This window comes from Poecilia formosa, unplaced genomic scaffold (genome assembly GCF_000485575.1).
Source record: "Poecilia formosa unplaced genomic scaffold, Poecilia_formosa-5.1.2 Scaffold201, whole genome shotgun sequence".
NCBI lineage: Eukaryota > Metazoa > Chordata > Actinopteri > Cyprinodontiformes > Poeciliidae > Poecilia > Poecilia formosa.
Genome location: NW_006800140.1, coordinates 866041 through 890011, shown reverse-complemented (window position 1 = coordinate 890011; position 23971 = coordinate 866041). Strand labels below are relative to the sequence as shown.

The 23971-nt window shown below is 39.2% G+C and overlaps 1 protein-coding gene and 2 long non-coding RNA genes across 7 annotated transcripts in view; 1 reads left to right on the top strand and 2 right to left on the bottom strand.

Moving 5' to 3' along the window:
- LOC107838022 (uncharacterized) overlaps positions 1–9202 on the bottom strand; it is an 11707-nt gene extending 2505 nt beyond the window's left edge. Inside the window, exons 1-2 of the long non-coding RNA XR_001664078.1 lie at positions 9191–9202; positions 2123–2129 (exon numbers count right to left, since the gene is read on the bottom strand). This is a non-coding gene — a long non-coding RNA (uncharacterized LOC107838022). The remainder of the gene's footprint in view (positions 1–2122; positions 2130–9190) is intronic.
- LOC107838021 (uncharacterized) overlaps positions 1–23971 on the top strand; it is an 82158-nt gene that overhangs the window by 42779 nt on the left and 15408 nt on the right. The gene's annotated exons all lie outside the window — the stretch shown is intronic.
- cdc42ep3 (CDC42 effector protein (Rho GTPase binding) 3) overlaps positions 246–23971 on the bottom strand; it is a 28419-nt gene continuing 4693 nt past the window's right edge. The window contains exons 1-3 of one of the 5 annotated variants that reach the window (XM_016679087.1): positions 20886–21045; positions 20428–20796; positions 246–1882 (exon numbers count right to left, since the gene is read on the bottom strand). In XM_016679087.1, the coding sequence (XP_016534573.1) occupies positions 652–1692 (1041 nt within the window). In that variant the 5' untranslated portion in view covers positions 1693–1882; positions 20428–20796; positions 20886–21045 and the 3' untranslated portion in view covers positions 246–651. Of the gene's footprint in view, positions 1883–5948; positions 5994–9569; positions 10188–20427; positions 21046–23971 lie in introns of those variants that run through there. The other 4 variants (XM_016679089.1, XM_016679088.1, XM_016679086.1 and 1 more) reach the window with 4 other exon arrangements.

Genomic DNA, 23971 nt, shown 5'->3' with positions numbered 1-23971 from the left:
TCAGGAATGTTGTTTTTACTAAAAAAACATTCTGAGATCTCAAAATTTCATCATCTAACTCAGTCAAACTTAAATTTTTTCACTCAGCTTCTCCATTTTGGCTTCATCGTTCTTTTTCTTAGTGGATCTATTTGTTTTAAGCACTTAACATAATATTTTAATAGATAAAGACCCCAACAAAACAAAATCAAGGTTATACTTCTTTTTTACCATGACTGTATCTGCTAAATAAGGACACAAAATAGGAAAAATTAATTTATTTGTGTTACAATGTCAAAAACACAAATATGCATAGGTTATGTGAAAGTAAATTGAAACCAGGTGTTGAACAACAAAAAGTGCATTATTAGATAAACTGAAAATGTTCTCTGTTAACCTGGAGGACAACAGGAGAAAATGAAAATGTTCAGCTGAAAATCAAAGGCACAACGGAGGTGAAACAAAAGCACATGCATCCTGAACATGCTGCCGGGATGGAAACAAACATAAAGACTCCATAGAAGCTAGAATACTTATAAGTTTTGACAATAAAAACATAAGCAGCTTTGTCTACTGTAGCTGATTTTCATCTCAATGATATATCCAGACACCATTTTGATTACTCATAAGTCTTAATTTTAGCTATTCCCTACTTGTCCGTCGCGGCGCAGCTTAAGGCCGGCTCTTCGCTGCAGGTTTATCCATGATGTTGAGCACGTCGTCCAGGATGGACGGGCCCAGGTCCAACTCCAGGGAGAGGAGCGACCCTGTGATCTGGCTGAGGGAGTCCTGTGAGCCGCTTTTCTCCTTGGAAAGCTCAAACTCAAAATCGCTAATGCGTCCCTCCTCCACGCCGCTGTCCCTGTCCACCCAGTCCTTGTTGCACTTGGACAGCTCCTGCTTGAATCCCACGGTAATGTCACTGTTAAAGTATCCGTTTCGGTTGAAGACGTCGATGTTCTGGAAGTCCATCTTGTTGTCGAAGCTGTCGTAGATGTCGCTGCTAGCGTTGCTGTTTAAGCTACCATTAGCTTTGCGCAAGCTATCGTCGCTGATGAAATATGGCGACGGCTTCTCAAACCTGCCCTCGCTCTTGTTTAGCTTGTTAGCCTTAGCAACTGCCTTCAAGGTTGACTTGTTCGCGCCTTCCAGCAGGTCCAAAAGGACGTCAGGTTTTGACTGGAGATCGGCGAAAGGCGACGAAGGCTCGCTGTCGAAGACGTCCATGGACCTCAGTAGGGCGTCCATCTGCAGCATCTCTAGCTCATCGGGGTTTTCGGCTTTCAAAGGAGGCGATGGACTCATAAAGTCCTCCAGCGGATCTGCTGGCACCGGGAAGACGGTGGAGGAGATCAGCGGGAGGGTGAGCGCTTGGCTGCCTCCGATGGTTGGGAGTGAGATTGCATTCTTGAGGACCGGTGAGGGCGTTTCGGCGAAGGAGGCGTCACTTGTGCTGTGCGCTCGCAGATACTCACTTTGGTTGCCATAGTGAGCGTGGACGTCCTTTTTTCCAGGCAGAAGCTCATACTTCCCCTGGAGGAAGGACATGTCTCCAAAGGCGTCTCGTTCTCCGCCTTTCCCGATGTGGATGGTGTGGCGGAAGTCGCCAAGCGGAGGGCTGATCATGTCAGGAGACAAAATGTCTCTCAGCCGACATTTTTTCCCCTTCTTGCTGCTGATGGGTTTCAGGTAAATGGGAGCTTTGGCCGGCATGGCTGTTTGTTGGGAGATTGCGTTGGATGTTTAGGATGAAAACGCTCTGCAGGTCTGAACGTTACGGTTCCCCAGCGGAGGGGCTTCAGTTACATTCTCAGAAACTCTCGCTGCACGCAGGAGTCTAGGAATAATGGCGGCATTGATCTGGAAACGGCTCTCCAGTCGGCAGCAGAGAGGGGACACTTTTCTGAAATCAGACGAAACAGAGAAAAAAACGTGAGTTTTCAAAAGTTTACAGAGAAATCTGGGAAAAACTTTCATGACTGTCATAAAACATGATGTAACACCATGACAGTCTTCATGAACATGACCATTTTAATGTGTGTTTTAGTGGAACTTTCCAGTGAAAGTCCCATTATTTACCAAATAATGACACTGATGTTGACTTTATTAATGTCATAATATTTCGACTTTATTGTCATACAACTTCAATCCTGTAATAAAGTTTAGTAACTGATCAAATATTAAAATTTTATTGTTGTAATATTATGAGTTTATTCTCATTATTACAACTTTATTCTTATGTAATTTTATTTTAAAAATATCACCTTACCCTAATTTTTTCCCTTTTATTTTCATACTGTTTTCTTAAAATTATGACTGTATTCTCTAAGTATTACCACTTTATTCTCATAATTTTTTATTTTAATACAACTTTATTCTTGTAATTTTGTGACTTTATTCTCATAGTTTAATTGTTTTTTGTTTTTTTTATGGCCGTAATACTCTGTTGTTCATTTCATCCCCTTTTATACGTTTACATATAAAATGCATTGATCAGATTGGAGATGTTAAAGTATCAGGAAGATGCTACTGCAGGCTTAGCTACTGTTTGCTGCAGTATGACGGATTTATTAGAAAGAAATAATTACCACACGCCCCAGAAATAAACTTTCAGCATCCTTAAAGAGTTAGGAAAAAATCCTCTTGTCTCGCATTTGAGAGCAAAGGAGGATCAGGCCTAAATCTGCGGACTTTGCTGCTGCATTTACACATCTTCTGGTCTGCGCCAGCTCTGGATGTGCTAATGTGGAACAGCTGGGCTGCAGATTGGGGCGAGCGGAGGCAGAGAGGGGGATCAGAGCAGGGCAGCCTGTTTTTGGAGCAAGCTACTGCTCCAGCATGATAGAAAGAGCTGCACTAGAGGAGGGCAAAGAGGGGAGGAACAGGGTTTACAGGGCTTTACGGGGATTGTGTGAGAGATAAGAGTGAAGAATTACAGAGCAAAGGCATCTTAGGAGGGAACAGGATGCAGAATGTGGACTGGTTTTTCTTTGAGGAGCAAATCTGTTGTAACCATCAGATCAGAGGTGGGTAGAACTTCCAAAACTTTTACTCAACTTAGAGTAACACTACTTAAACATATTTTTATTCAAGTAAAAGTCAAGAATAGCCCCCCAAGTAAGAGTAAAAAAGTATTTGGTAAAAGGTCTGTTCAAGTAACTGATCAAATGACCAGTCATTTAATATTTAAAAATTACATTATTTATATGAATTATTGTCATTTTGGTCCTTAAAATACCAAAGTGTTCACTTAACTTTATATCTTGGTCCATCTGCACTGCAAAAACATAAAATCTTACCAAATATTTTTGTCTAGTTTCTAGTGCAAATATCTTATCATACTTGAAATAAGACTAAACAAACTTGAACGTAACTTCTCAGCAAGAAACGGGAGTTTGTTTTAAGTAAATAATTCCTTATTATTGATGAAAAGTATTTTTCATTGGCAGATAAATTAACTTGTAAAATGGGAAAAATGTCTTTTTATAAGTGAAATAATCTGCCAGTAGAACTGGGTTGCTAGGTAACGGCCGGGCTTGGCTGGCGTTGCTAGGTAACGATTGTGAAATAAGTTCAATAATCTGCCAGTGGAACGAGCACTTTTTCAACAATATTAGGAATAATTTACTTAAAACAAGCCTCTATATATATTGCTAAAAGTTCATTTTATGTTAATATAGTTGAAATAAGACAAACTAAGATATTTTCACTAGAAACTAGACCAAATATACTTGGTAGGAGTTGTATTTTTGCAGTGCAGATGCACCAAAATATAAAGTTAAGTGACAATTTTAAGAGTGAAGAATGGCACTTAAATGTCATTCTTCACTCTTAAATGACAATAATTTAAGCTTTAACAAAAACTGCAGGTGTGTGTCTGTGTCTGGTGAATTTCTGGTTAAAACATGTTTGTCTTTCATTCAGTGGGGAGAAAATCCAGAAATTTTACTCAGTAAGAGAAGAAATACTTAATAATAAAATTACTCAAGTAAAAGTAAAACATAAAGAATAGTAAAAATACTCCTACTTAAGTAGATGTAACTGAGTAAATGTATCTAGTTACTACCCAACTGCATATGATCATCAGCTAAGTTACAGAAATGGAGAATTTGGTCAAATTGAGGACATTTTCCATTTTAAACCCGTTGGAGAATGTCACCAAGTTTAGAAACTAATGGAATAGAAGAACAGTCAGTAAAACAGCTTGTGGCTGAAGGGAGGTGACAGCCTGTGAGTAAGACGAGCGCGTTCCCATTTATAGACATATTTAATTAGCAGAGAGTGCCTGGCCGGACTGGTCCACACCTTACATTTCACTCAGGAAAACATCCACATTCCTGCAGCAGCCAACCGAACCGCCATTCCCTCCTTATCTGAGTCACTTAACAAGTTTGTGTTTCTTCAGGAAGGCCATTAAGGGACGCACACACACACACACACACACACACACACTGGGGGTTTAAATCCAAACGGCCGCTGCTCTCGTCACAACTCCTCCGTTATTTGAAAATGAGGTTTACGAGGCGAAATCTCAGTTTATCACTCAATGAGCTCATTGGTGTTAAATATAGCTCTGACAGCCGGCAGGATGTGTGCGAGCGTGTTGAATGGGAACTTAACTTGAGGGTTGGTGAAAGTGTTGGTGAGAGGCAGCGGTGAAAGGTGTGACACGCGTGAGGCAGAAAGTAGGATGAGGAAGAAGTTAGTAGGAGGAAATACAGCAAAAACTGCACTTGGTTGTTTTTAAATTCAAATTTTTATTTAGGAACAACATGAAAATGTGAATCATCTGTTCTCATCTTGTAAAACAATATTTTACAATTGTCTTTCCATTGGACTGTATGAATCCTGACGTGTATTCATAGTTCCCAATCTGAAGCAGAAGTGATCTGCACCATCTTGGTAAGCAAGTGCATGCGGTTCGATACAAACAAAAAGAAAATATCTTGACCAATGTGTGAGAGAAACATACATGAACAAAATGGCTGCTGTCAGGATCGACCCGTATGAGACGGAGAAAGAAAATATGTCAGACGATGGCGTACAATCTGCTTCCAATCTCCTACTGCGATATAGTTGACTACTTAGTGAACAGGAAGAGTACGTACAAAATGGATGAATACAATCAATGTTTGTAAAAGATGTACAAACTCTGGTGACTGGCAGAGTAAGTAAATGTTGTAACAAACATATAGGCTACATGTCTGTCTTAGCTAGCAGGTAAAAGTTGCATTAGCCTAGCTAATTTTGCTAGTTTGGCAGCAAGTACTACAGTAAATCACTGATATTTATCTTAGTATTTACACATAGGGGGGTTAGACTACTCAAAAATTGTAATTGAGTAATTGTTGTAACATATTTGTTTATGTTGTAGGAATGAAGTGAGAGCTAGTTCTAGGCTTGTGGCATTGTTGTCATAGCAACTGCCTGCCAAGATGGCTGCCAGTTACAAAGTTCACAGCCATGTAACGCCTAGTGAGAGCTATGTATACTCTTTCATGTGGTTAGTCAATATCCAGTACATTTTATTCTTTTTGTTTTATTTTATTTTCGCTTAGAACAGTTGAAAAAGAAAAACAATGAAACGAAACTTCAAAACAATAAAACAGATTATCTTAACAGAAGAGAGAAGCTAAAGAACATTTTCATCAGTTTCAGATGAAAGTCTACTATATTGTCCAACATTCCTCAAGTCTGTCCTGTTTCAGTCTCAATGCAAATGTCAGTTCTTCCATTCAAAGAATGTTCATGGAGTGCAGGTATTTCATCATTCATTTCCGAGTAATTGCTTTTTTACTGGCAATTAACATTATATTAAAGATATATGTTTTATAAAACACTTTTACACAGCTTGGTCATTTGTCCAGAAACAGCTTAAAAGTTTGGAGTAATCCAATATGGGTACTCTAAGGTTTCCACTTGCTGTCTATGAGAAGGCAACTAATACAGTGAAAGCCTGAACAACTGACCTTCGCGTCAGGCTTCATGCTGGAGGGTCAGCTGGGCAGGAATGACTGGAATTCAAGGGGACATCAGCAAAACATGAGAGAAATTATAATTAGATGCCAGTCTTCAATGCCTTAGCTTTAATGAAACCTTAATCTGTTAAAGCTGGTCTCTAAGTTTCCTATCTCTCCATGTGAATTAGGTTGGTTTAAGTGTAAAGTAATGAAGCTGATATATGGTTTGATTATTACTTTATTCTTATATTTAAGAATCCTTTGACCATTTGAGGATGAAAGAGTCCCCCCACTATTTAGTCAAATTATTGTTTATTGAATTAAACAGAAAATAGGTCATGCTGCCGATAGTTGGAGCCGCTTCAAGCCTTCTTGTTGAACAGATTTTCAGCAGCACACACAGAGTATCGGCATTGCATATTATGGGATTAAATTATGTTGTCATTGTGTTTTTCCTGCAAGACTTAATGAGCATGGCCATTGCCCTTCTATGCAGTTTCCAGTAGACTCATCTCCCATCAGTTTTCCAGCTTTGATGAAATGAGATTTCTCCCATTGAAGCAAATTTCTATGGCTAAATTTCAACCAAACAAAATTTCTTTGCTGTTTTAGCATTGAAATCTGCCTGTAGTTTAGTTTTTGCAGTGAATTAACATTAACACTTGCACTGCGGATGCAATTTCTAGTAAGCCTTATAGTGTCGAACTAGAGCATTATGTTAATGTTAACGATTGGATAAAACTTAAAACATCAGTACAGTTGCAAAGGGGCTGATTTTTACCAGGCTAGTATTCAGTTAGCAGTTTTATAAATCACATAGCAATCTTACCAATACAATATGTTCAAAAATAGTTTGTCAACCTGGCTAGGGATCAAAATGCAAATTCATAATTATCAGATTGATAAAAATGTGACGCTGGAGACTTCTATGCTGAATAACAGACAAAGTTAATTGAAGTTGCTGACTGAGTGATTTCACGAGTCACTGTAGGCTGTTAACAGTTGAACAGGTGTATTCTAGCAAAACAAGCCCTAGATTCACACCATGCTTTTGGATCGACTCCAAAACTTAAACCAACTCGGCACGTGCTGCGAAGTATAATCTAAGTGGTGTCGCCACCACAGATTGCAGCCCTGGGTTTCATTTACACCTCCTGGGAAGATGGAAAGCTGATGGCAGCTTCCTCTTAGAAATGCTTGCCCAAGCAGTCATGCAGTCATAACGGGAGTGGTGCAGGAAGAAAACAGTGTCATTGGGTCAGCAAAGTGTATGTCTGGACTACCAGGGATCTGGAGCCACTCCAGCCACTTAAAACTGGAAGGCAAGGCAATGCATGCGAGGTGATGAAGCTTTGAGTGTGGAGGCCGATAAATATAGAGCCGGTATCGGGTAATTAAGCTAATGGCTCGTGATCTGCCCGGGTATTTCTGGACACCTTAAAGGCGCTTGTGATATCAGCAGCTCGGTATTATTCTGAGATGCAGCGTAATCTTACTGTAGTCTAAATAAACGCTTCAGTTTGCTGATGCTTTACAGTCTGCAAGCAGCTGCTACCTTCTTTTTAAAAATAGATACAGTGCACTTCCCAAAATATCCATCGAAGGATGACCAGAGTGACCTTTCACACACAAAAAACCACCATACTTTAATCTACATGGTGCCTTTCTTGGGAGAATTTGGAAGTAAAAAGAGTCCAGCTCCTCCCATGCTCTCTATAAAACAACAATGATGCTACCGAATCCCCCTCTTGATGTCAAACTATGACCTTGACTTGGGTCACGCCTTTGCATTTCAGAAAGACCCTCTGTTTGGGGTTGTTATAAAAAGAACATGCCACAGAGGGTAATGGCAGCCTTACAAAATACAAAATGCAATGAGCTGTTTCCTCAATTATAGGCAAAGGCCTTGCTTTCAAAGAGTCCAGTGGCTTGGATGAATAGCAGGGTGGAGTATTTGTTCTGTGTTTCTTTCTCACTCCCCTCGTGCCACCCGCATGTATGGCCAGCACTTGCCAGAGTTTTGCTTGGCAGATGCAAGCAGGGGAACTGAATCAAAGCGCTTGAACATGAAGAGAATGTCAACATGTGCCGGCAAAAATCAACACTGTTCTTCTTGTGTATCGCTAAAGGCCTCTTCAAAATCCTCGACTTGGTAGAAATAAAAACCAAGAGCAGCTCTGCAGAGCAAACAAGCTTTCTTTACAAGCGTGAAGCCAGAATATGAATGTCTCCTGGAAAACAGGGATACTAGAAAAATTGCTGTTCCTCGCGAAACAGCCATGAGAATGCTAATCTGCTGAAAGAAGCTGCTGAAGAGAGCTGAAAACAGCTGAAGGGAGACAAACTGAGGACAGCTGACTAGACGGACAGAGCTGAAAATATTTTATATGGAGCCCAATGGAGGAAGGGGTGACATGCCTGCACTCCGGATGTGCTTGAAAGTAAACCATAAAACCTACATCACTGATTCTTATATTTACTCAAAGCAGACACCTGTGGCTACATTTTGATGCATAAATTATTTCTGTGGAGTGAAATATGTACAAACAGCAGCATTTTGTTTGTGAAGAATTACTAAAAGCTGAAAAAGCATAAGTTGCTAGAGTGCGCGCTCTGCCAGTTGAAGAATTACGCCATTGGATTTCATTGTAAATCTGAAAACAGCGAAAAATTTGCATAAAACTTAAATCGTGAGTTTAGAAAAACCGTAAAAGATATCAAAATGCTGAGTAACATGAAGATAGCTTTACATCTTGTGACTTGTTTAAAAGCTGAATGGAGTTTTTAGGTTGAAGTTTCCAGAAGTAGGAGAGTCTTAAAGAGCAGAAAGTTTTAGCTGAATTTTGTGGAGTTCTGAATATTTTATATGGAGCCCAATGGAGGAAGTTGTGATATGCCTGAACTCCAGACGTGTTTGAAAGAAAACCGTAAAACCTACAGCAATGATGCTCATATTTCGTCAAAGGAGACAGCCATGGCTACATTTTGATGTATAAATTATTTCTGTAGAGTGAGAGATGTATGAACAGCAGCAATTTGTTTGTGAAAAAGCAGTGAAGAAAAGCCCAATGTCAGTTTAAGAATTCTGTCATTGTAAAAAAAAACAAATTTGCATAAAATATAAAAAACTCAAATCAAAAAGCTGAATAATATGAAAATACCTTAACATCTTGTGATTTGTTTAAAAGTTGAATTATGTTTCTAGACTGAAGTAGGCAGAATAAACAGGCTGTTGAAGGTAAAGTTTTTACTGAATTTCAGTGGAGCCAAAATCTGCATAAAAGTTAAAATATTATAAAAAGTATGAAAGCTGAAAATGCAAAAAGATACAGCAGAATTCTCCTGAAGAAGCTGAACGTTTAGATAAATGAAATGTTGAATGTACAGAACTAGTATGGAAGATGTAGTAATAAAGAAAAGCACAATCTTAAGGATCTGATGCGGTTTTACTGTAAGGTTGCATGAATGAAAGCAAAGCAGAGATTTTTATAAATGCTTGATCATAGTTTTATGGTTCAAACCATTTTCTCAGAGGAACCCCCCACAGACATGCATGTCAGCAGCAAATCTCCTGCAGCATCACTCGATCATGTTAGCATCGCAGTGTGAGGTCAAACATCTCTCCCTTACCTCGACTGGATCTGAATCCTGCTCCGGTATCCCTCAGGATGAAGTGTGTATCTGTGAGTGTGTGTGCCGCAGTGCTGCTCCTGCGGCGTGCTGACAGTGTCCTGCCTTCTGTATCCGCCTCCGGGCGCTGCGCTCCGGATGACTCGGACGTCTGCTGGACAGCTGTTTGGGAATTGCTCTCCCACTCCTTTTTCCTTCTGCAGTCTCCTCCTCCACCTCGCCTCACTCCCCCCACTGGCTCCCTCCTCCTCTCCCTTCTTGTCTGTTTCTCTTCCTTCTTGGTCGTCTCTCTCCTGCAGCACCTGTGCACGTCTGTCCACCCTCTTGCAGAGCTTTTTTTTTTTTTTTAGCTGTTCCTCAGCTCTGTTTCTGCAAAATAAATATGTGTTATTGGTGTGGTCTCTGACTCTGTCCTCGTTTAACTTCCCACATCTGATAAGATCCAATCTGGGACTCACCCTGTCTGTCTTTGGCGCCTGTCCTGATTTTCCTTATCTCTGTAAACATGCACACTCATTATTTTCCCAAACTCTAATTTTGCAAACTCACTTCATTATGAGATATGATTTTTTTTCTCCTCTGAAAGCTGCAGCACAGCGAGGCGTCAATGACTGAACAGACCAATTGTTGCAGAATACTGCAGCACTGCAGCACGTGTAGGAAGAGCACATGGCCAGCTGCTGCATCACACCATGCTCTCACTCTGCCTCCCTGCCATGATTTCTAAATGAGACACAAGGTGGTGTGTGGGGAAAAAAGGCTTCAAAACTAACACATCTAACAACTAGAACACCAAGCAGAGGCAAATCCGCCTTTTTTATCCTGAAAATTCCCATCACCGTGGCAACCACTCTGCATCAGGGGTGATGGGAAACAATTTTTTTCCTGCAAGAAGGGCAAAAGGAGAGGTGTGAGACTCGGCTTGCTCAGTCTTTTTTACATGCTGGGGGAAGGGAGCCAAAAAATCAATCAGTCCACATCGTCGCCCTCCTAAAATAAAGGCCTGAGTTATTCTGTGCCAGAAGTGATTTTGGCAAAAGAGAATGACAGGCCATTTTTTTAGGAAGGTGACTGTATTTTTTCTGCTGTCTACGTTTAAGTTCTGACTGAAGGTGGATTCACACCAACCCTGCCTGGTCCACTTTAATCGAACTCCAGTCCGTTTGCCTAGAAAGTCCAGTTCGTTTGAGGAGGTGTGAATAAATAATCAAACTCTGATATGGACCATAAAAATCAAACGTCCGCCTACAAGCCTCGGTCTTCATTCGATTGAAGTGAACCCTGGTGCATTTTGAATGTATATGCAAATGGCAAGCGGACCTGAAACTGCTCCAAATGGAGGAAGTGGACTGCAGCGCAGGGCATTCTAGGTAAATACAACAAAAACAAACGCTAGCTAGCGTTACCTGGAGAAACTAAAGACAAATGAGAAATCCTACAACCGCTAAAATCTGACACCACTCCATTTTTGTTTACATTAAAGAAGGAAGTTATGCTCGGTGTCTTCTTTAGAGGGTTTTATGTTGCTTCTTTCAGGGGTTCTTGGTGTAGCGCCCCCTCAGGCGAGGAGGGGAACAGGTTTTTCAATAGTTTGGTTTGACGCAGTGCATTGTGGAAGAGAACCATGGCAACTGAAATTGCATCATATGTTGCATTTGAACCAAGTCTATCAGACTATTGGCAGTGAAAACAGCCTAAAACTCTTCATTCATTGCTCAGAATTAAGATATGGAGAAGTTGGGAGGGGGACTTCTTTATTTCATTCATTTTCTACCTTACTTGAATAGCCTGTTTTCTTGTTTTTCATTTTGGGGATTTTCAAGGAAACCTTTGATTAATAATTAAGAGCTCCAAGATGCTAAAAAGTCATTTTTCAAAAATTTCGAGTGGCATTTATTTTATAGAAACGAGGTATCAAAATAGTCCTGCATTTAATTTTTATTACACTACATTTTTCCCTTTCACTGAATAAATGTACTTAAATTAAAAGTATGATTTTTTTCGGTATGAAATTATTTATTAAAACGTACTTTTAAGACTTTTTCACATCTTTTAACAGGTAAACCAACATGGGTGGAGGTCCCACCCAATGTTATTTCTTACACGATGAGTTCATAATAAGTCTTGTGCTGTACTGAATCCTGGCCCATGTCTGTTTGTCATGAATGCATCCTCTGTCTAACGTACACCAGCGTTATTTACCACCAGTTAAAGAGCAGTTATGAATGGGCTGCTTTGGTGTTGTCAGATTGGCCCGCGGTGATGTCATAGTGGGACCCATGTGGCTGCCACATGATCATTACGGAGGACGCGCAACACTGTCCTTTCATTTACTGTAAGAAGCGCGCTAAACCGTGGAAACTCCAGGATGGCGGAGGCTCTAATAAGCAATGTCGCCTGGAAGATTAATCACTGGGAGATTTTGTTGTTTGGTAAGACAGCTACACACTCGTCATTACGCAGCTTTAGAAAGTTACTACATCTATTTATTTGTTGCTTCTAGACAATTTGTGTTTGTCTAGTTCCAAGGTTTGGCCTCAGTCTAGCCAATAAAACTAATTTAAAGCCTCAAATGTTACATGACTATTTGAACAAAGACAAGATGGTTCATGAATATTGTCTATGGAAAATTTGTCATTTTTAAAGTATTGCCATTTTGTTTCTACTCTGGGGGTCTTAAAATAATCAGAAAACACATTTTGGAAAAAGAGAATGGAGAACGGCTTGTTCATATTTGTTTAAAGGTGATTTATTATGTTCATTACATTATTTTTGCAGAAAATTGTTTGTCTGCTCAGAGCGTTTTAGGGCATCTTGCCACTTTAAATCCACCAATTTAAATGCTGTTGGCCAATTCAACGATTACACTCACATGAAAATGGCTGCAAACAGATGAGCAATTAGACCACCTTACATCTTTGAAAAGCATTAGTAGAGCAGAAAGTTGTCTTTTCCAGCAGCCATTGTGCAAACCATACAGAGATAAAACCAACTGACCAAAGATGCTGAAACTCTGCTTGGATTGCTAGGTAATGGGGCTGAGCTCAGCTGGCGTTGCTAGGCAACGGTGCAGTAACTTAGCAATGGGGAGATTTTTAAATAGCTCATTTTCCAGACACCAAAAAACACTAACTTATTACCAAAAATCAGCTATTTTTGAAGTGCTTTTGCTGTTTATAGAAGCAGTCGAAACCCAAATGGAAGTACAAAAACATGCAAAAAGTGACTTTTGCATAATATGTCCCCCTTAAAATGATGTAAACAGACAGATTGTTTCCAATCTAACAGTAAAAAAAACAGGTATATAAAAATGACTGCTGGTACTTTTAGTGGCATTATGATGTGGAAATTAAAAACTACTAAAACTGCAAAACTCTCAGCTAGTTTACCAGAAATGTAGAGTTGGGCTCAATCAGCATAACTGTGGAAATGCAGTTATGTGACGGAGCAAATTTTGTTTTTCTATCGTATTTTAAATGTAGAAATTGTGCCACTTCCTGTATGCTGTGGGTGGTCCACAGCAGTTGGACAAATACAGGCATACTTGATGCAAGGTGGCAACAGTAATGGAAGCTTAGAAGCAAAAATAACAATAATTTTAATTAAGTTAAAGTAAATGTGCTTTTCGACTCTTGCTTTGTGGTCTTTAGGTATTTGGAGAAACTCATTTTACTTGGCAGCCTACCCAGAATCAGAATGTTTTGCAACTTGCAACGTTTCACAACTTGTTCTTCAACAGATTCCTCCAGAGAGTCCAGGATTGAGCAGCAGAATGGGAATTACATTTCTCTTTTATGCTCAGCAGTACAGCCCTTAGTTTTCCTTCAAACTCACCATTATCACTTATACTACGGTTCCTCTGTATTAGTAAGTTGGGAGGTTGAATATTTGGTTTACAGCATTCAGGTTCAATCAGAAGTTTACATATACTGATAATGAATATTAATTTTTTGGCCTTGAATGATTTATTCTAATTCTTTTTTCAAGTTGGGAATACTGTACATCGGTGGTGTCAAACTAATCTCCATTTTGGACCATAACAAGATAACAAATGCTAAAATATGAATAAATAGCTTTTCCTGCATTTGATGGCTACTTCTTAAAGCTAAATAAAATTAAAGATCATTTCACTTGGATGTTGTGCACCATTAATATGATGTCCAAATGTCGTACACTTCAAAAACACAAAATCATGCCAAGTATTTCTGTCTAGTTTCTAGTCCAAATATCTTATCACACTGAGGCAAAACTAACTCACAAGTAACTTTTCAGCAAGAAACAGGAGCTCATTTTAAGTCAATAATTCCTTAACATTGATAAAATAAAGTACTATTTCCAATGGTAGATTATTTCACCTGTAACATGGGAAAAATGTTCTGTTATAAGTGAAATAACCAGCCAGTGGAAATAGAACTGGGTTGCTAGGTGACGGGCTGGGCTTGGCTGGCGTTGCTAGGTAACAGTGTTGGGCCACTGGAACTTTTTATCAATATAAAGGAATTATTGACTTAAAACAAACAAATATATCTTATTGAAAAGTTTCTTGTAAGTTATTCCAAATATTCTGAAATATTTGCACTATAAACTGACAGAAATATTTGGTATGATGTGTTTTTTTTCAGTGTAATTTCTTTTTGCTTAAATTGTAAATAAATACTAAAAGTTATATTTCCCTATTCTGGATTATAACTCCAGAATTTGTTGTGCAATTCTGTTTTTTACTGTAAGCAGTGGAAGAAGTTTATCATTTTTTAAAGTTAATTCCAATATTCTTCAAATAAAAGCTCTCTATCCGGTTTTAACCTCAGTTTTCTCTTTGAGGTCCAAACTGTTCCACTGATGTCACCGTTCCCAAATGGAGACGCTGTGAACTGGATGTCTGTCAGGTAAACAAGCCTCTCCTTGTCCGGTGAAGTGAACACATGGAACAGAGACCAGCCTTCAAAAACAAGGCACTTCTTGTCATTTTCTCCACTTTTACTCGTGTTTTTACTCACAAGGTTCATGGTGACTTGCTCATAACTCACAGGTTTAGCTCCAGTTTGTGCAATGTTGACACAGTGCTTTGCCCGCGTTCACACCCATTCTTGAGTAAGCTGCATCATTATCACTCTGCGACTGTGAGAGCCGGGGAAACGAGGAGAGGAACATGGTTGAAAACAAAAAAATACCAAACAGAAAAACTGAAAGCTGTCTATTCAAAACGTATCATGGACTGCAGATCTTTTATCAGGTTTTTTGTTTTAAAACAATCAGTAGAGCTTCTTTCTCACTGTCTGACGTTAATTCAGACTAAACATTTCCCACTTTAGGATTTCCAACATTATTTTTATTTGGGAAAAATTTCATGCTTTAGACAAGACTGTCTTAAGTCTTCTGCAGTTATCATGCCACGCCACTGGAGGGCGCTGTGATTTTGACATATAGTCATAATGCGCATGTTCTTTTGGCATCACTACCCTCCTTTTCGTAAACAACCCTGCAGCCATGCGGTTTGTGTTGTCTCTGCTTTCACACCTATGTAACTTCAAACTTCCTGAAAAGTTTTAACTGGATTCACAAAGCGTCGGCATGAGGGGACATTTACACGAGACCGCTGACTGGAAACTGCCAGTATTTTCAGAAGTTGATTCGGGAAAAGTTTCACACTTTGTCAAGACTGTAGTTGTCATGCTAGGCCACTAGAAGGTGCTGTGATTTTTGCGTGTTGTTGAAACACACAGGTGCTTTTGACCCTTCGCTTCCACCTGATCTAACAGTCACTAGCTGCGTTTCCATTGACCATACAGTTGCACAATTTGACTTGGTGATTTTGGCTCATGTGACAAAGACATTCAGTTGTTTTAATAGTCATTTGCTAGCATTTCTAAATCCTTAAAAAAATGGTGTCATCAGCTAGACATTGAATGTTCAGCATAGCTTGATCAGTTCTCAGAAAAGTTTTCCTTTCTGAGCTGCCTCTTACCTTTTCCCTCTCCGGCTCCTTAAACTCATTTATTTTCATTTTGACAGGAAAGGTTTCACAGCGCTCGCAGTCCGGGGGCACAGGCCGACCGTCTGCCTGCGGGGGGAAGAGTTGGATGGGATTGTGGGTAGTCTAAACAGCGTCTTGCTCTGCGGCTGTATCTCAGAATGCTTTTCTGTGTGAGCGTGGGCGACGGGCCGTCCTGAATTACTGCAGACCACACGCACCATGAGGTAGCGCCTTGGCTTCTGTGCCTTATTTAGCAAGTGAACAAAGTTTGGTCAAGGTGAAGGCTGGAATTTGGGAGGATGGGATGGCGAGAGGCCAAGAGTCAAGATGTTGCCTCCATTGTGCTCCTCTGGCTTTTTACTTCTTATTAACAGAGTTGGGTAGTAACGAGTTACAAAAAAATTACTTTTAGGAGTATTTTTACTGCTCTGTACTTTTTACTTTCACTTGAGTTATGAAGTATCTCTGCTCTTACTTGAGTAAAAATTCTGGATTTTCCACCCACTGAAAGAAAAACAAACATGTTTTAACCAAAAATTCACCAGAAACAGACACTGCAGTATTTGTTAAAGTTTCATCAGTTTTTTATTGAAAGAAACTGATTTAGAATAATTTTTTGCCTGATTATTTAAATATGAATTGTCATTTTTAAAATTACCAAAATTTCCACTTAACTTTATATTTTGGTCCGTCTGATTATACAATTTTTAAATATTAAAGGATTGATCATTTGATCAGTTATCAGAACATGAGTAGACTTTTTCCAAACACAGTTTTACTCTGAGTAATTTCTTGGATGGCTACTTTTTACTTGAGTAAAGATATGTTGAAGTAGTTTGACTTTAACTTGAGCACAATTTCTGGGTACTCTGTCCACCTCTGATTATAGCCATTGTTTTCTATTGTAAGAATATTTTAGTTGTTTGTGATCATTTTTAAATACCTGTACTGGGGGTCCAGATTTATATCCTTCTTGAACTGAAGTCAGGGGCCACACACAATCAGTCCAGAGGCCACGAACGGCCCCCGAGGCCACATTTTGGACACCCCTGTCCTAATGCATACCCATGATTTGCACCAGAACAAGAATTTGGTATCACAGGAGTGTAATTTTAGCGGTTCACTGCAAAAACATAAAATCTTACTAAGTAATTTTGGTTTAGTTTCTAGTGCAAGTATCTTGAAATAATACATCACGCATAATCACAAATAATACACTTGAAATAAGAAAAAACGAATTTACAAGTAACTTTTAAGAAAGATAGAGAGCTGTTTTAAGTAAATAATTCCTTAATATTGATGAAAAAGTTCTAGTTCCACTTATTTCACAATCAACGGGCATTATGTCGTTACCTAGCAACCCCAGCCAGCCCAGCCCTGTTACCTAGCAACCCACTTCTAGTTCCACTGGCAGATTGTTTCATTTATAGCAATACATTTTTCCCATGTTATCAGTTACTTTATCTGCCATGGGAACTAGTTCTGTTCAGCAACATTAAAGATTTATTTACTCTAAAAAACCTCTACATGTGGCTGAAAAGTTACCTTTAGGTTGGTTTGTCTTATTTCAAGTGTGCTAAGTTATTTGGACTGGAAACCAGACCAAAATTACTTGGTAAGATTTTGTGTTTTTGTAGTGTATCATCTAAAGTCATGATCACGTCACTGAATGAAAGCAGAGTATTATCTGTCATGCCGGAGCAGATCTTCAGATCATTTGAGATGTCCTGTTTGCTGTTTTGATTTATCTTCTGCCCTCTGGCAGAGTCTGTACTTTGTTACAAAGGGGCTTCAAACTCTGGAAACTTGTTCCAGCATGCTGGAATTCAGAGCATGCACACAGCGAGCGGCCGTTACGTAATTCTCTCTGTAAGGTTTAATGTGAATAAAATGATGTTTGGATGGTGTTATTGAGCAACAGCTGAATCTTTACCAGTCACAAGGGAAATGAAGACATTATTCCGCATTTCTGAGATATAAAGTAAACAGCTGCCCTCTTCGTGTTACATCAGCATTGCATGACAAGTCTGCGAGGAGAGTGACCGTAACTTGTTCTTACTTCCAATCTGGTCAAATGATTGCTTCCTGTTCTCCTCGCCATCCACTGGGAACCAAAGTGTCGCTCCTGTTTGGTTTACAAGAGTCTTCGTATCTGCTTGCTCAGGAAATAACATTCCAGAAAGTCTTTATTTTCGCTGACGCACCGATGTTGTAAATGTTTTCAGGAGAAAAAGTGTGACGTCAGCATGAGGTTATGCTTCTGCTTTCATTTGCTGTTGCTAATTCTGGCAGTAATAATAATCAGTTGTGATCCCTGAGTGGTTTTAGGAGTGTGTATGTTTGTCACTATCAGAACTAGATAAAAAGGCAAGGAAAAAGTTTTAATTAAGTAAAACTTCTTCCTAGCGAGGGAGAGGGAAGTAGGTCAGTTAGTCTTAGACTTTAACAACCTTTTTGTAATTTTGTGACAAAATAAATATAAAAAAGGTGACCTAAACACCAACTCTAACAGACCATCAGTAGAGCAGATATTTAAATGAGCTAATCAGCCACTGCTGTTATCTTAGCTAATAGCAGCTAAAAGCACAAAATAAGCATCAAGCCTAAAAACACAGAGCTGTAGCTGGCTGAATGTTCTCTTCTTTGTGTGGGAAATGTTTCGGTGTCTTTCAGTGTTGGATCCTGATACATTTTGTGGCGTTGTGATCAGTTGCTATGGCAACGCGTCTGCGTGTAGCGTAGCCGACACATAGAGAGCGAGGGGGAAAAGTGGCTTTGACTTATATTTTAACGGTTATTCTGCGTTATTTTTCCGTTTGCTGCGGCTCATAGCACTAAATTAATAATACCGCCATCTCCATGTTTAATTTTTTACGGGATTGTTTTAGCGCGGCTGCGGATGGCGTGTAAAAAAATCGTCTTTCTGCCCTCCAGCATTGTGCGCATGCGCGAAATTTAAAACGTTATGGATGTGAACAATAACATGCAAGTAGTTTCCGAAAAGTTTTACTGGCTTCAAAAAGTACCTCCAGTCACTGAAGTCATGTAAACAGACGGCTCAAACTAATAAAAAAAATTCTCTCATTGTTCTGGCATTTATAAAATAGAAATATTCTTATAGTCACTTTGTTACATCACTAAAACTATTTTTAGACATTAATTTAAACCAAAATAACATGGCAGACTACATGTAATTTTTGGTTAAACACTTAATTAACTCTTGTATAATACATTAGTTCACAACCAGGAGCTTACATTGTTTACAGTTTACTACAATATTGTTTTGTCTGTCCTTTAAATTTTTTACTATCATTAAATATAACATCAGTTGGCATTACATTCCAGATTTGAGCAGCACTTTTCTTTTCTGGATGTTACTTCTAACTTTACTGATTTATTGATGTGTGTATTTATTTCCAGAAACCGAGTCGTGCTTCATCATATGTTTGGTTTGCTGAATGACTCAAAGGTTTCCAGCTGCTGGTTTAGCAGGATTTAATGAAGCTTCTCAGTTGTTTGGAGTTGGAGTTAGTTTAATTGTGGTGTTTGGAATTTGAAACACATTCTTACTGATTTCTCATTTAGCAGCAGATTCCTACATGACACGGATCGCTCATTAAGGCGTGTGATTAGTTTTATAACAAGGCAGCAAATTAAAAATCCACCATCTCCATCTGCTGCCCTTATTATCTAAATAGATTTAATCTGATGATTTCATCATTTATTCTGTTAATTTAACTTGGCGTACACTTCATAACTTCACCAAATGACCTCAATTAATCATTGATTGGTTTCTTCTAAAACAATAATACTGCATGAACGATGTTTCTTGCTTCTTTTGTTCACATCCTGAACAAGAATGTAAGGAAAATTAAATTGTGAAAGAAAAAACCTGAAAAGCACAGCATCATGTTGTAGACCAGGAGTTATTTAAAGCTTTTTAAAGCTCTGCCAAACTCACAGGTTCTTGTACCATACAAAAGGAGACCATAAGAAATCTTTCAAAATGTTTTCCGTCTTTCACGTGAAATAAATCCTGTACAATGCAACAAAATATACATATACATGCTAAAAATATATTTGGAAAAGGAGTGAAAACTTGGTTGCATAAGCACTGGAACCCTACATGAACTTTTTTTTTTTGCTTCTTTTTTTATTTAATTTATTTTAGCTCCTTTACTGCCATGAGGACACCAGTGTCCTTACTTTGTATATTTTCCTGGATTTATTTTTATTTTTAGGTTGTAACATTTTGCTTCTGTGGTTCACTTTCACACTCAATTGGAAAAACCTGTTCCCCTCCTCGTCTGTGGGGGCGCTGCACCCTGAAGGAAACAACACAAAAACCTGTAAAAAAGACATTNTGCATAAAATATAAAAAACTCAAATCAAAAAGCTGAATAATATGAAAATACCTTAACATCTTGTGATTTGTTTAAAAGTTGAATTATGTTTCTAGACTGAAGTAGGCAGAATAAACAGGCTGTTGAAGATAAAGTTTTTGCTGAATTTCAGTGGAGCCAAAATCTGCATAAAAGTTAAAATATTATAAAAAGTATGAAAGCTGAAAATGCAAAAAGATACAGCAGAATTCTCCTGAAGAAGCTGAACGTTTAGACAAATGAAATGTTGAATGTGCAGAACTAGTATGGAAGATGTAGTAATAAAGAAAAGCACAATCTTAAGGATCTGATGCGGTTTTACTGTAAGGTTGCATGAATGAAAGCAAAGCAGAGATTTTTATAAATGCTTGATCATAGTTTTATGGTTCAAACCATTTTCTCAGAGGAACCCCCCACAGACATGCATGTCAGCAGCAAATCTCCTGCAGCATCACTCGATCATGTTAGCATCGCAGTGTGAGGTCAAACATCTCTCCCTTACCTCGGCTGGATCTGAATCCTGCTCCGGTATCCCTCAGGATGAAGTGTGTATCTGTGAGTGTGTGTGCCGCAGTGCTGCTCCTGCGGCGTGCTGACAGTGTCCTGCCTTCTGTATCCGCCTCCGGGCGCTGCGCTCCGGATGACTCGGACGTCTGCTGGACAGCTGTTTGGGAATTGCTCTCCCACTCCTTTTTCCTTCTGCAGTCTCCTCCTCCACCTCGCCTCACTCCCCCCACTGGCTTCCTCCTCCTCTCCCTTCTTGTCTGTTTCTCTTCCTTCTTGGTCGTCTCTCTCCTGCAGCACCTGTGCACGTCTGTCCACCCTCTTGCAGAGCTTTTTTTTTTTTTTTAGCTGTTCCTCAGCTCTGTTTCTGCAAAATAAATATGTGTTATTGGTGTGGTCTCTGACTCTGTCCTCGTTTAACTTCCCACATCTGATAAGATCCAATCTGGGACTCACCCTGTCTGTCTTTGGCGCCTGTCCTGATTTTCCTTATCTCTGTAAACATGCACACTCATTATTTTCCCAAACTCTAATTTTGCAAACTCACTTCATTATGAGATATGATTTTTTTTCTCCTCTGAAAGCTGCAGCACAGCGAGGCGTCAATGACTGAACAGACCAATTGTTGCAGAATACTGCAGCACTGCAGCACGTGTAGGAAGAGCACATGGCCAGCTGCTGCATCACACCATGCTCTCACTCTGCCTCCCTGCCATGATTTCTAAATGAGACACAAGGTGGTGTGTGGGGAAAAAAGGCTTCAAAACTAACACATCTAACAACTAGAACACCAAGCAGAGGCAAATCCGCCTTTTTTATCCTGAAAATTCCCATCACCGTGGCAACCACTCTGCATCAGGGGTGATGGGAAACAATTTTTTTCCTGCAAGAAGGGCAAAAGGAGAGGTGTGAGACTCGGCTTGCTCAGTCTTTTTTACATGCTGGGGGAAGGGAGCCAAAAAATCAATCAGTCCACATCGTCGCCCTCCTAAAATAAAGGCCTGAGTTATTCTGTGCCAGAAGTGATTTTGGCAAAAGAGAATGACAGGCCATTTTTTTAGGAAGGTGACTGTATTTTTTCTGCTGTCTACGTTTAAGTTCTGACTGAAGGTGGATTCACACCAACCCTGCCTGGTCCACTTTAATCGAACTCCAGTCTGTTTGCCTAGAAAGTCCAGTTCGTTTGAGGAGGTGTGAATAAATAATCAAACTCTGATATGGACCATAAAAATCAAACGTCCGCCTACAAGCCTCGGTCTTCATTCGATTGAAGTGAACCCTGGTGCATTTTCAATGCATATGCAAATGGCAAGCGGACCTGAAACTGCTCCAAATGGAGGAAGTGGACTGCAGCGCAGGGCATTCTAGGTAAATACAACAAAAACAAACGCTAGCTAGCGTTACCTGGAGAAACTAAAGACAAATGAGAAATCCTACAACCGCTAAAATCTGACACCACTCCATTTTTGTTTACATTAAAGAAGGAAGTTATGCTCGGTGTCTTCTTTAGAGGGTTTTATGTTGCTTCTTTCAGGGGTTCTTGGTGTAGCGCCCCCTCAGGCGAGGAGGGGAACAGGTTTTTCAATAGTTTGGTTTGACGCAGTGCATTGTGGAAGAGAACCATGGCAACTGAAATTGCATCATATGTTGCATTTGAACCAAGTCTATCAGACTATTGGCAGTGAAAACAGCCTAAAACTCTTCATTCATTGCTCAGAATTAAGATATGGAGAAGTTGGGAGGGGGACTTCTTTATTTCATTCATTTTCTACCTTACTTGAATAGCCTGTTTTCTTGTTTTTCATTTTGGGGATTTTCAAGGAAACCTTTGATTAATAATTAAGAGCTCCAAGATGCTAAAAAGTCATTTTTCAAAAATTTCGAGTGGCATTTATTTTATAGAAACGAGGTATCAAAATAGTCCTGCATTTAATTTTTATTACACTACATTTTTCCCTTTCACTGAATAAATGTACTTAAATTAAAAGTATGATTTTTTTCGGTATGAAATTATTTATTAAAACGTACTTTTAAGACTTTTTCACATCTTTTAACAGGTAAACCAACATGGGTGGAGGTCCCACCCAATGTTATTTCTTACACGATGAGTTCATAATAAGTCTTGTGCTGTACTGAATCCTGGCCCATGTCTGTTTGTCATGAATGCATCCTCTGTCTAACGTACACCAGCGTTATTTACCACCAGTTAAAGAGCAGTTATGAATGGGCTGCTTTGGTGTTGTCAGATTGGCCCGCGGTGATGTCATAGTGGGACCCATGTGGCTGCCACATGATCATTACGGAGGACGCGCAACACTGTCCTTTCATTTACTGTAAGAAGCGCGCTAAACCGTGGAAACTCCAGGATGGCGGAGGCTCTAATAAGCAATGTCGCCTGGAAGATTAATCACTGGGAGATTTTGTTGTTTGGTAAGACAGCTACACACTCGTCATTACGCAGCTTTAGAAAGTTACTACATCTATTTATTTGTTGCTTCTAGACAATTTGTGTTTGTCTAGTTCCAAGGTTTGGCCTCAGTCTAGCCAATAAAACTAATTTAAAGCCTCAAATGTTACATGACTATTTGAACAAAGACAAGATGGTTCATGAATATTGTCTATGGAAAATTTGTCATTTTTAAAGTATTGCCATTTTGTTTCTACTCTGGGGGTCTTAAAATAATCAGAAAACACATTTTGGAAAAAGAGAATGGAGAACGGCTTGTTCATATTTGTTTAAAGGTGATTTATTATGTTCATTACATTATTTTTGCAGAAAATTGTTTGTCTGCTCAGAGCGTTTTAGGGCATCTTGCCACTTTAAATCCACCAATTTAAATGCTGTTGGCCAATTCAACGATTACACTCACATGAAAATGGCTGCAAACAGATGAGCAATTAGACCACCTTACATCTTTGAAAAGCATTAGTAGAGCAGAAAGTTGTCTTTTCCAGCAGCCATTGTGCAAACCATACAGAGATAAAACCAACTGACCAAAGATGCTGAAACTCTGCTTGGATTGCTAGGTAATGGGGCTGAGCTCAGCTGGCGTTGCTAGGCAACGGTGCAGTAACTTAGCAATGGGGAGATTTTTAAATAGCTCATTTTCCAGACACCAAAAAACACTAACTTATTACCAAAAATCAGCTATTTTTGAAGTGCTTTTGCTGTTTATAGAAGCAGTCGAAACCCAAATGGAAGTACAAAAACATGCAAAAAGTGACTTTTGCATAATATGTCCCCCTTAAAATGATGTAAACAGACAGATTGTTTCCAATCTAACAGTAAAAAAAACAGGTATATAAAAATGACTGCTGGTACTTTTAGTGGCATTATGATGTGGAAATTAAAAACTACTAAAACTGCAAAACTCTCAGCTAGTTTACCAGAAATGTAGAGTTGGGCTCAATCAGCATAACTGTGGAAATGCAGTTATGTGACGGAGCAAATTTTGTTTTTCTATCGTATTTTAAATGTAGAAATTGTGCCACTTCCTGTATGCTGTGGGTGGTCCACAGCAGTTGGACAAATACAGGCATAC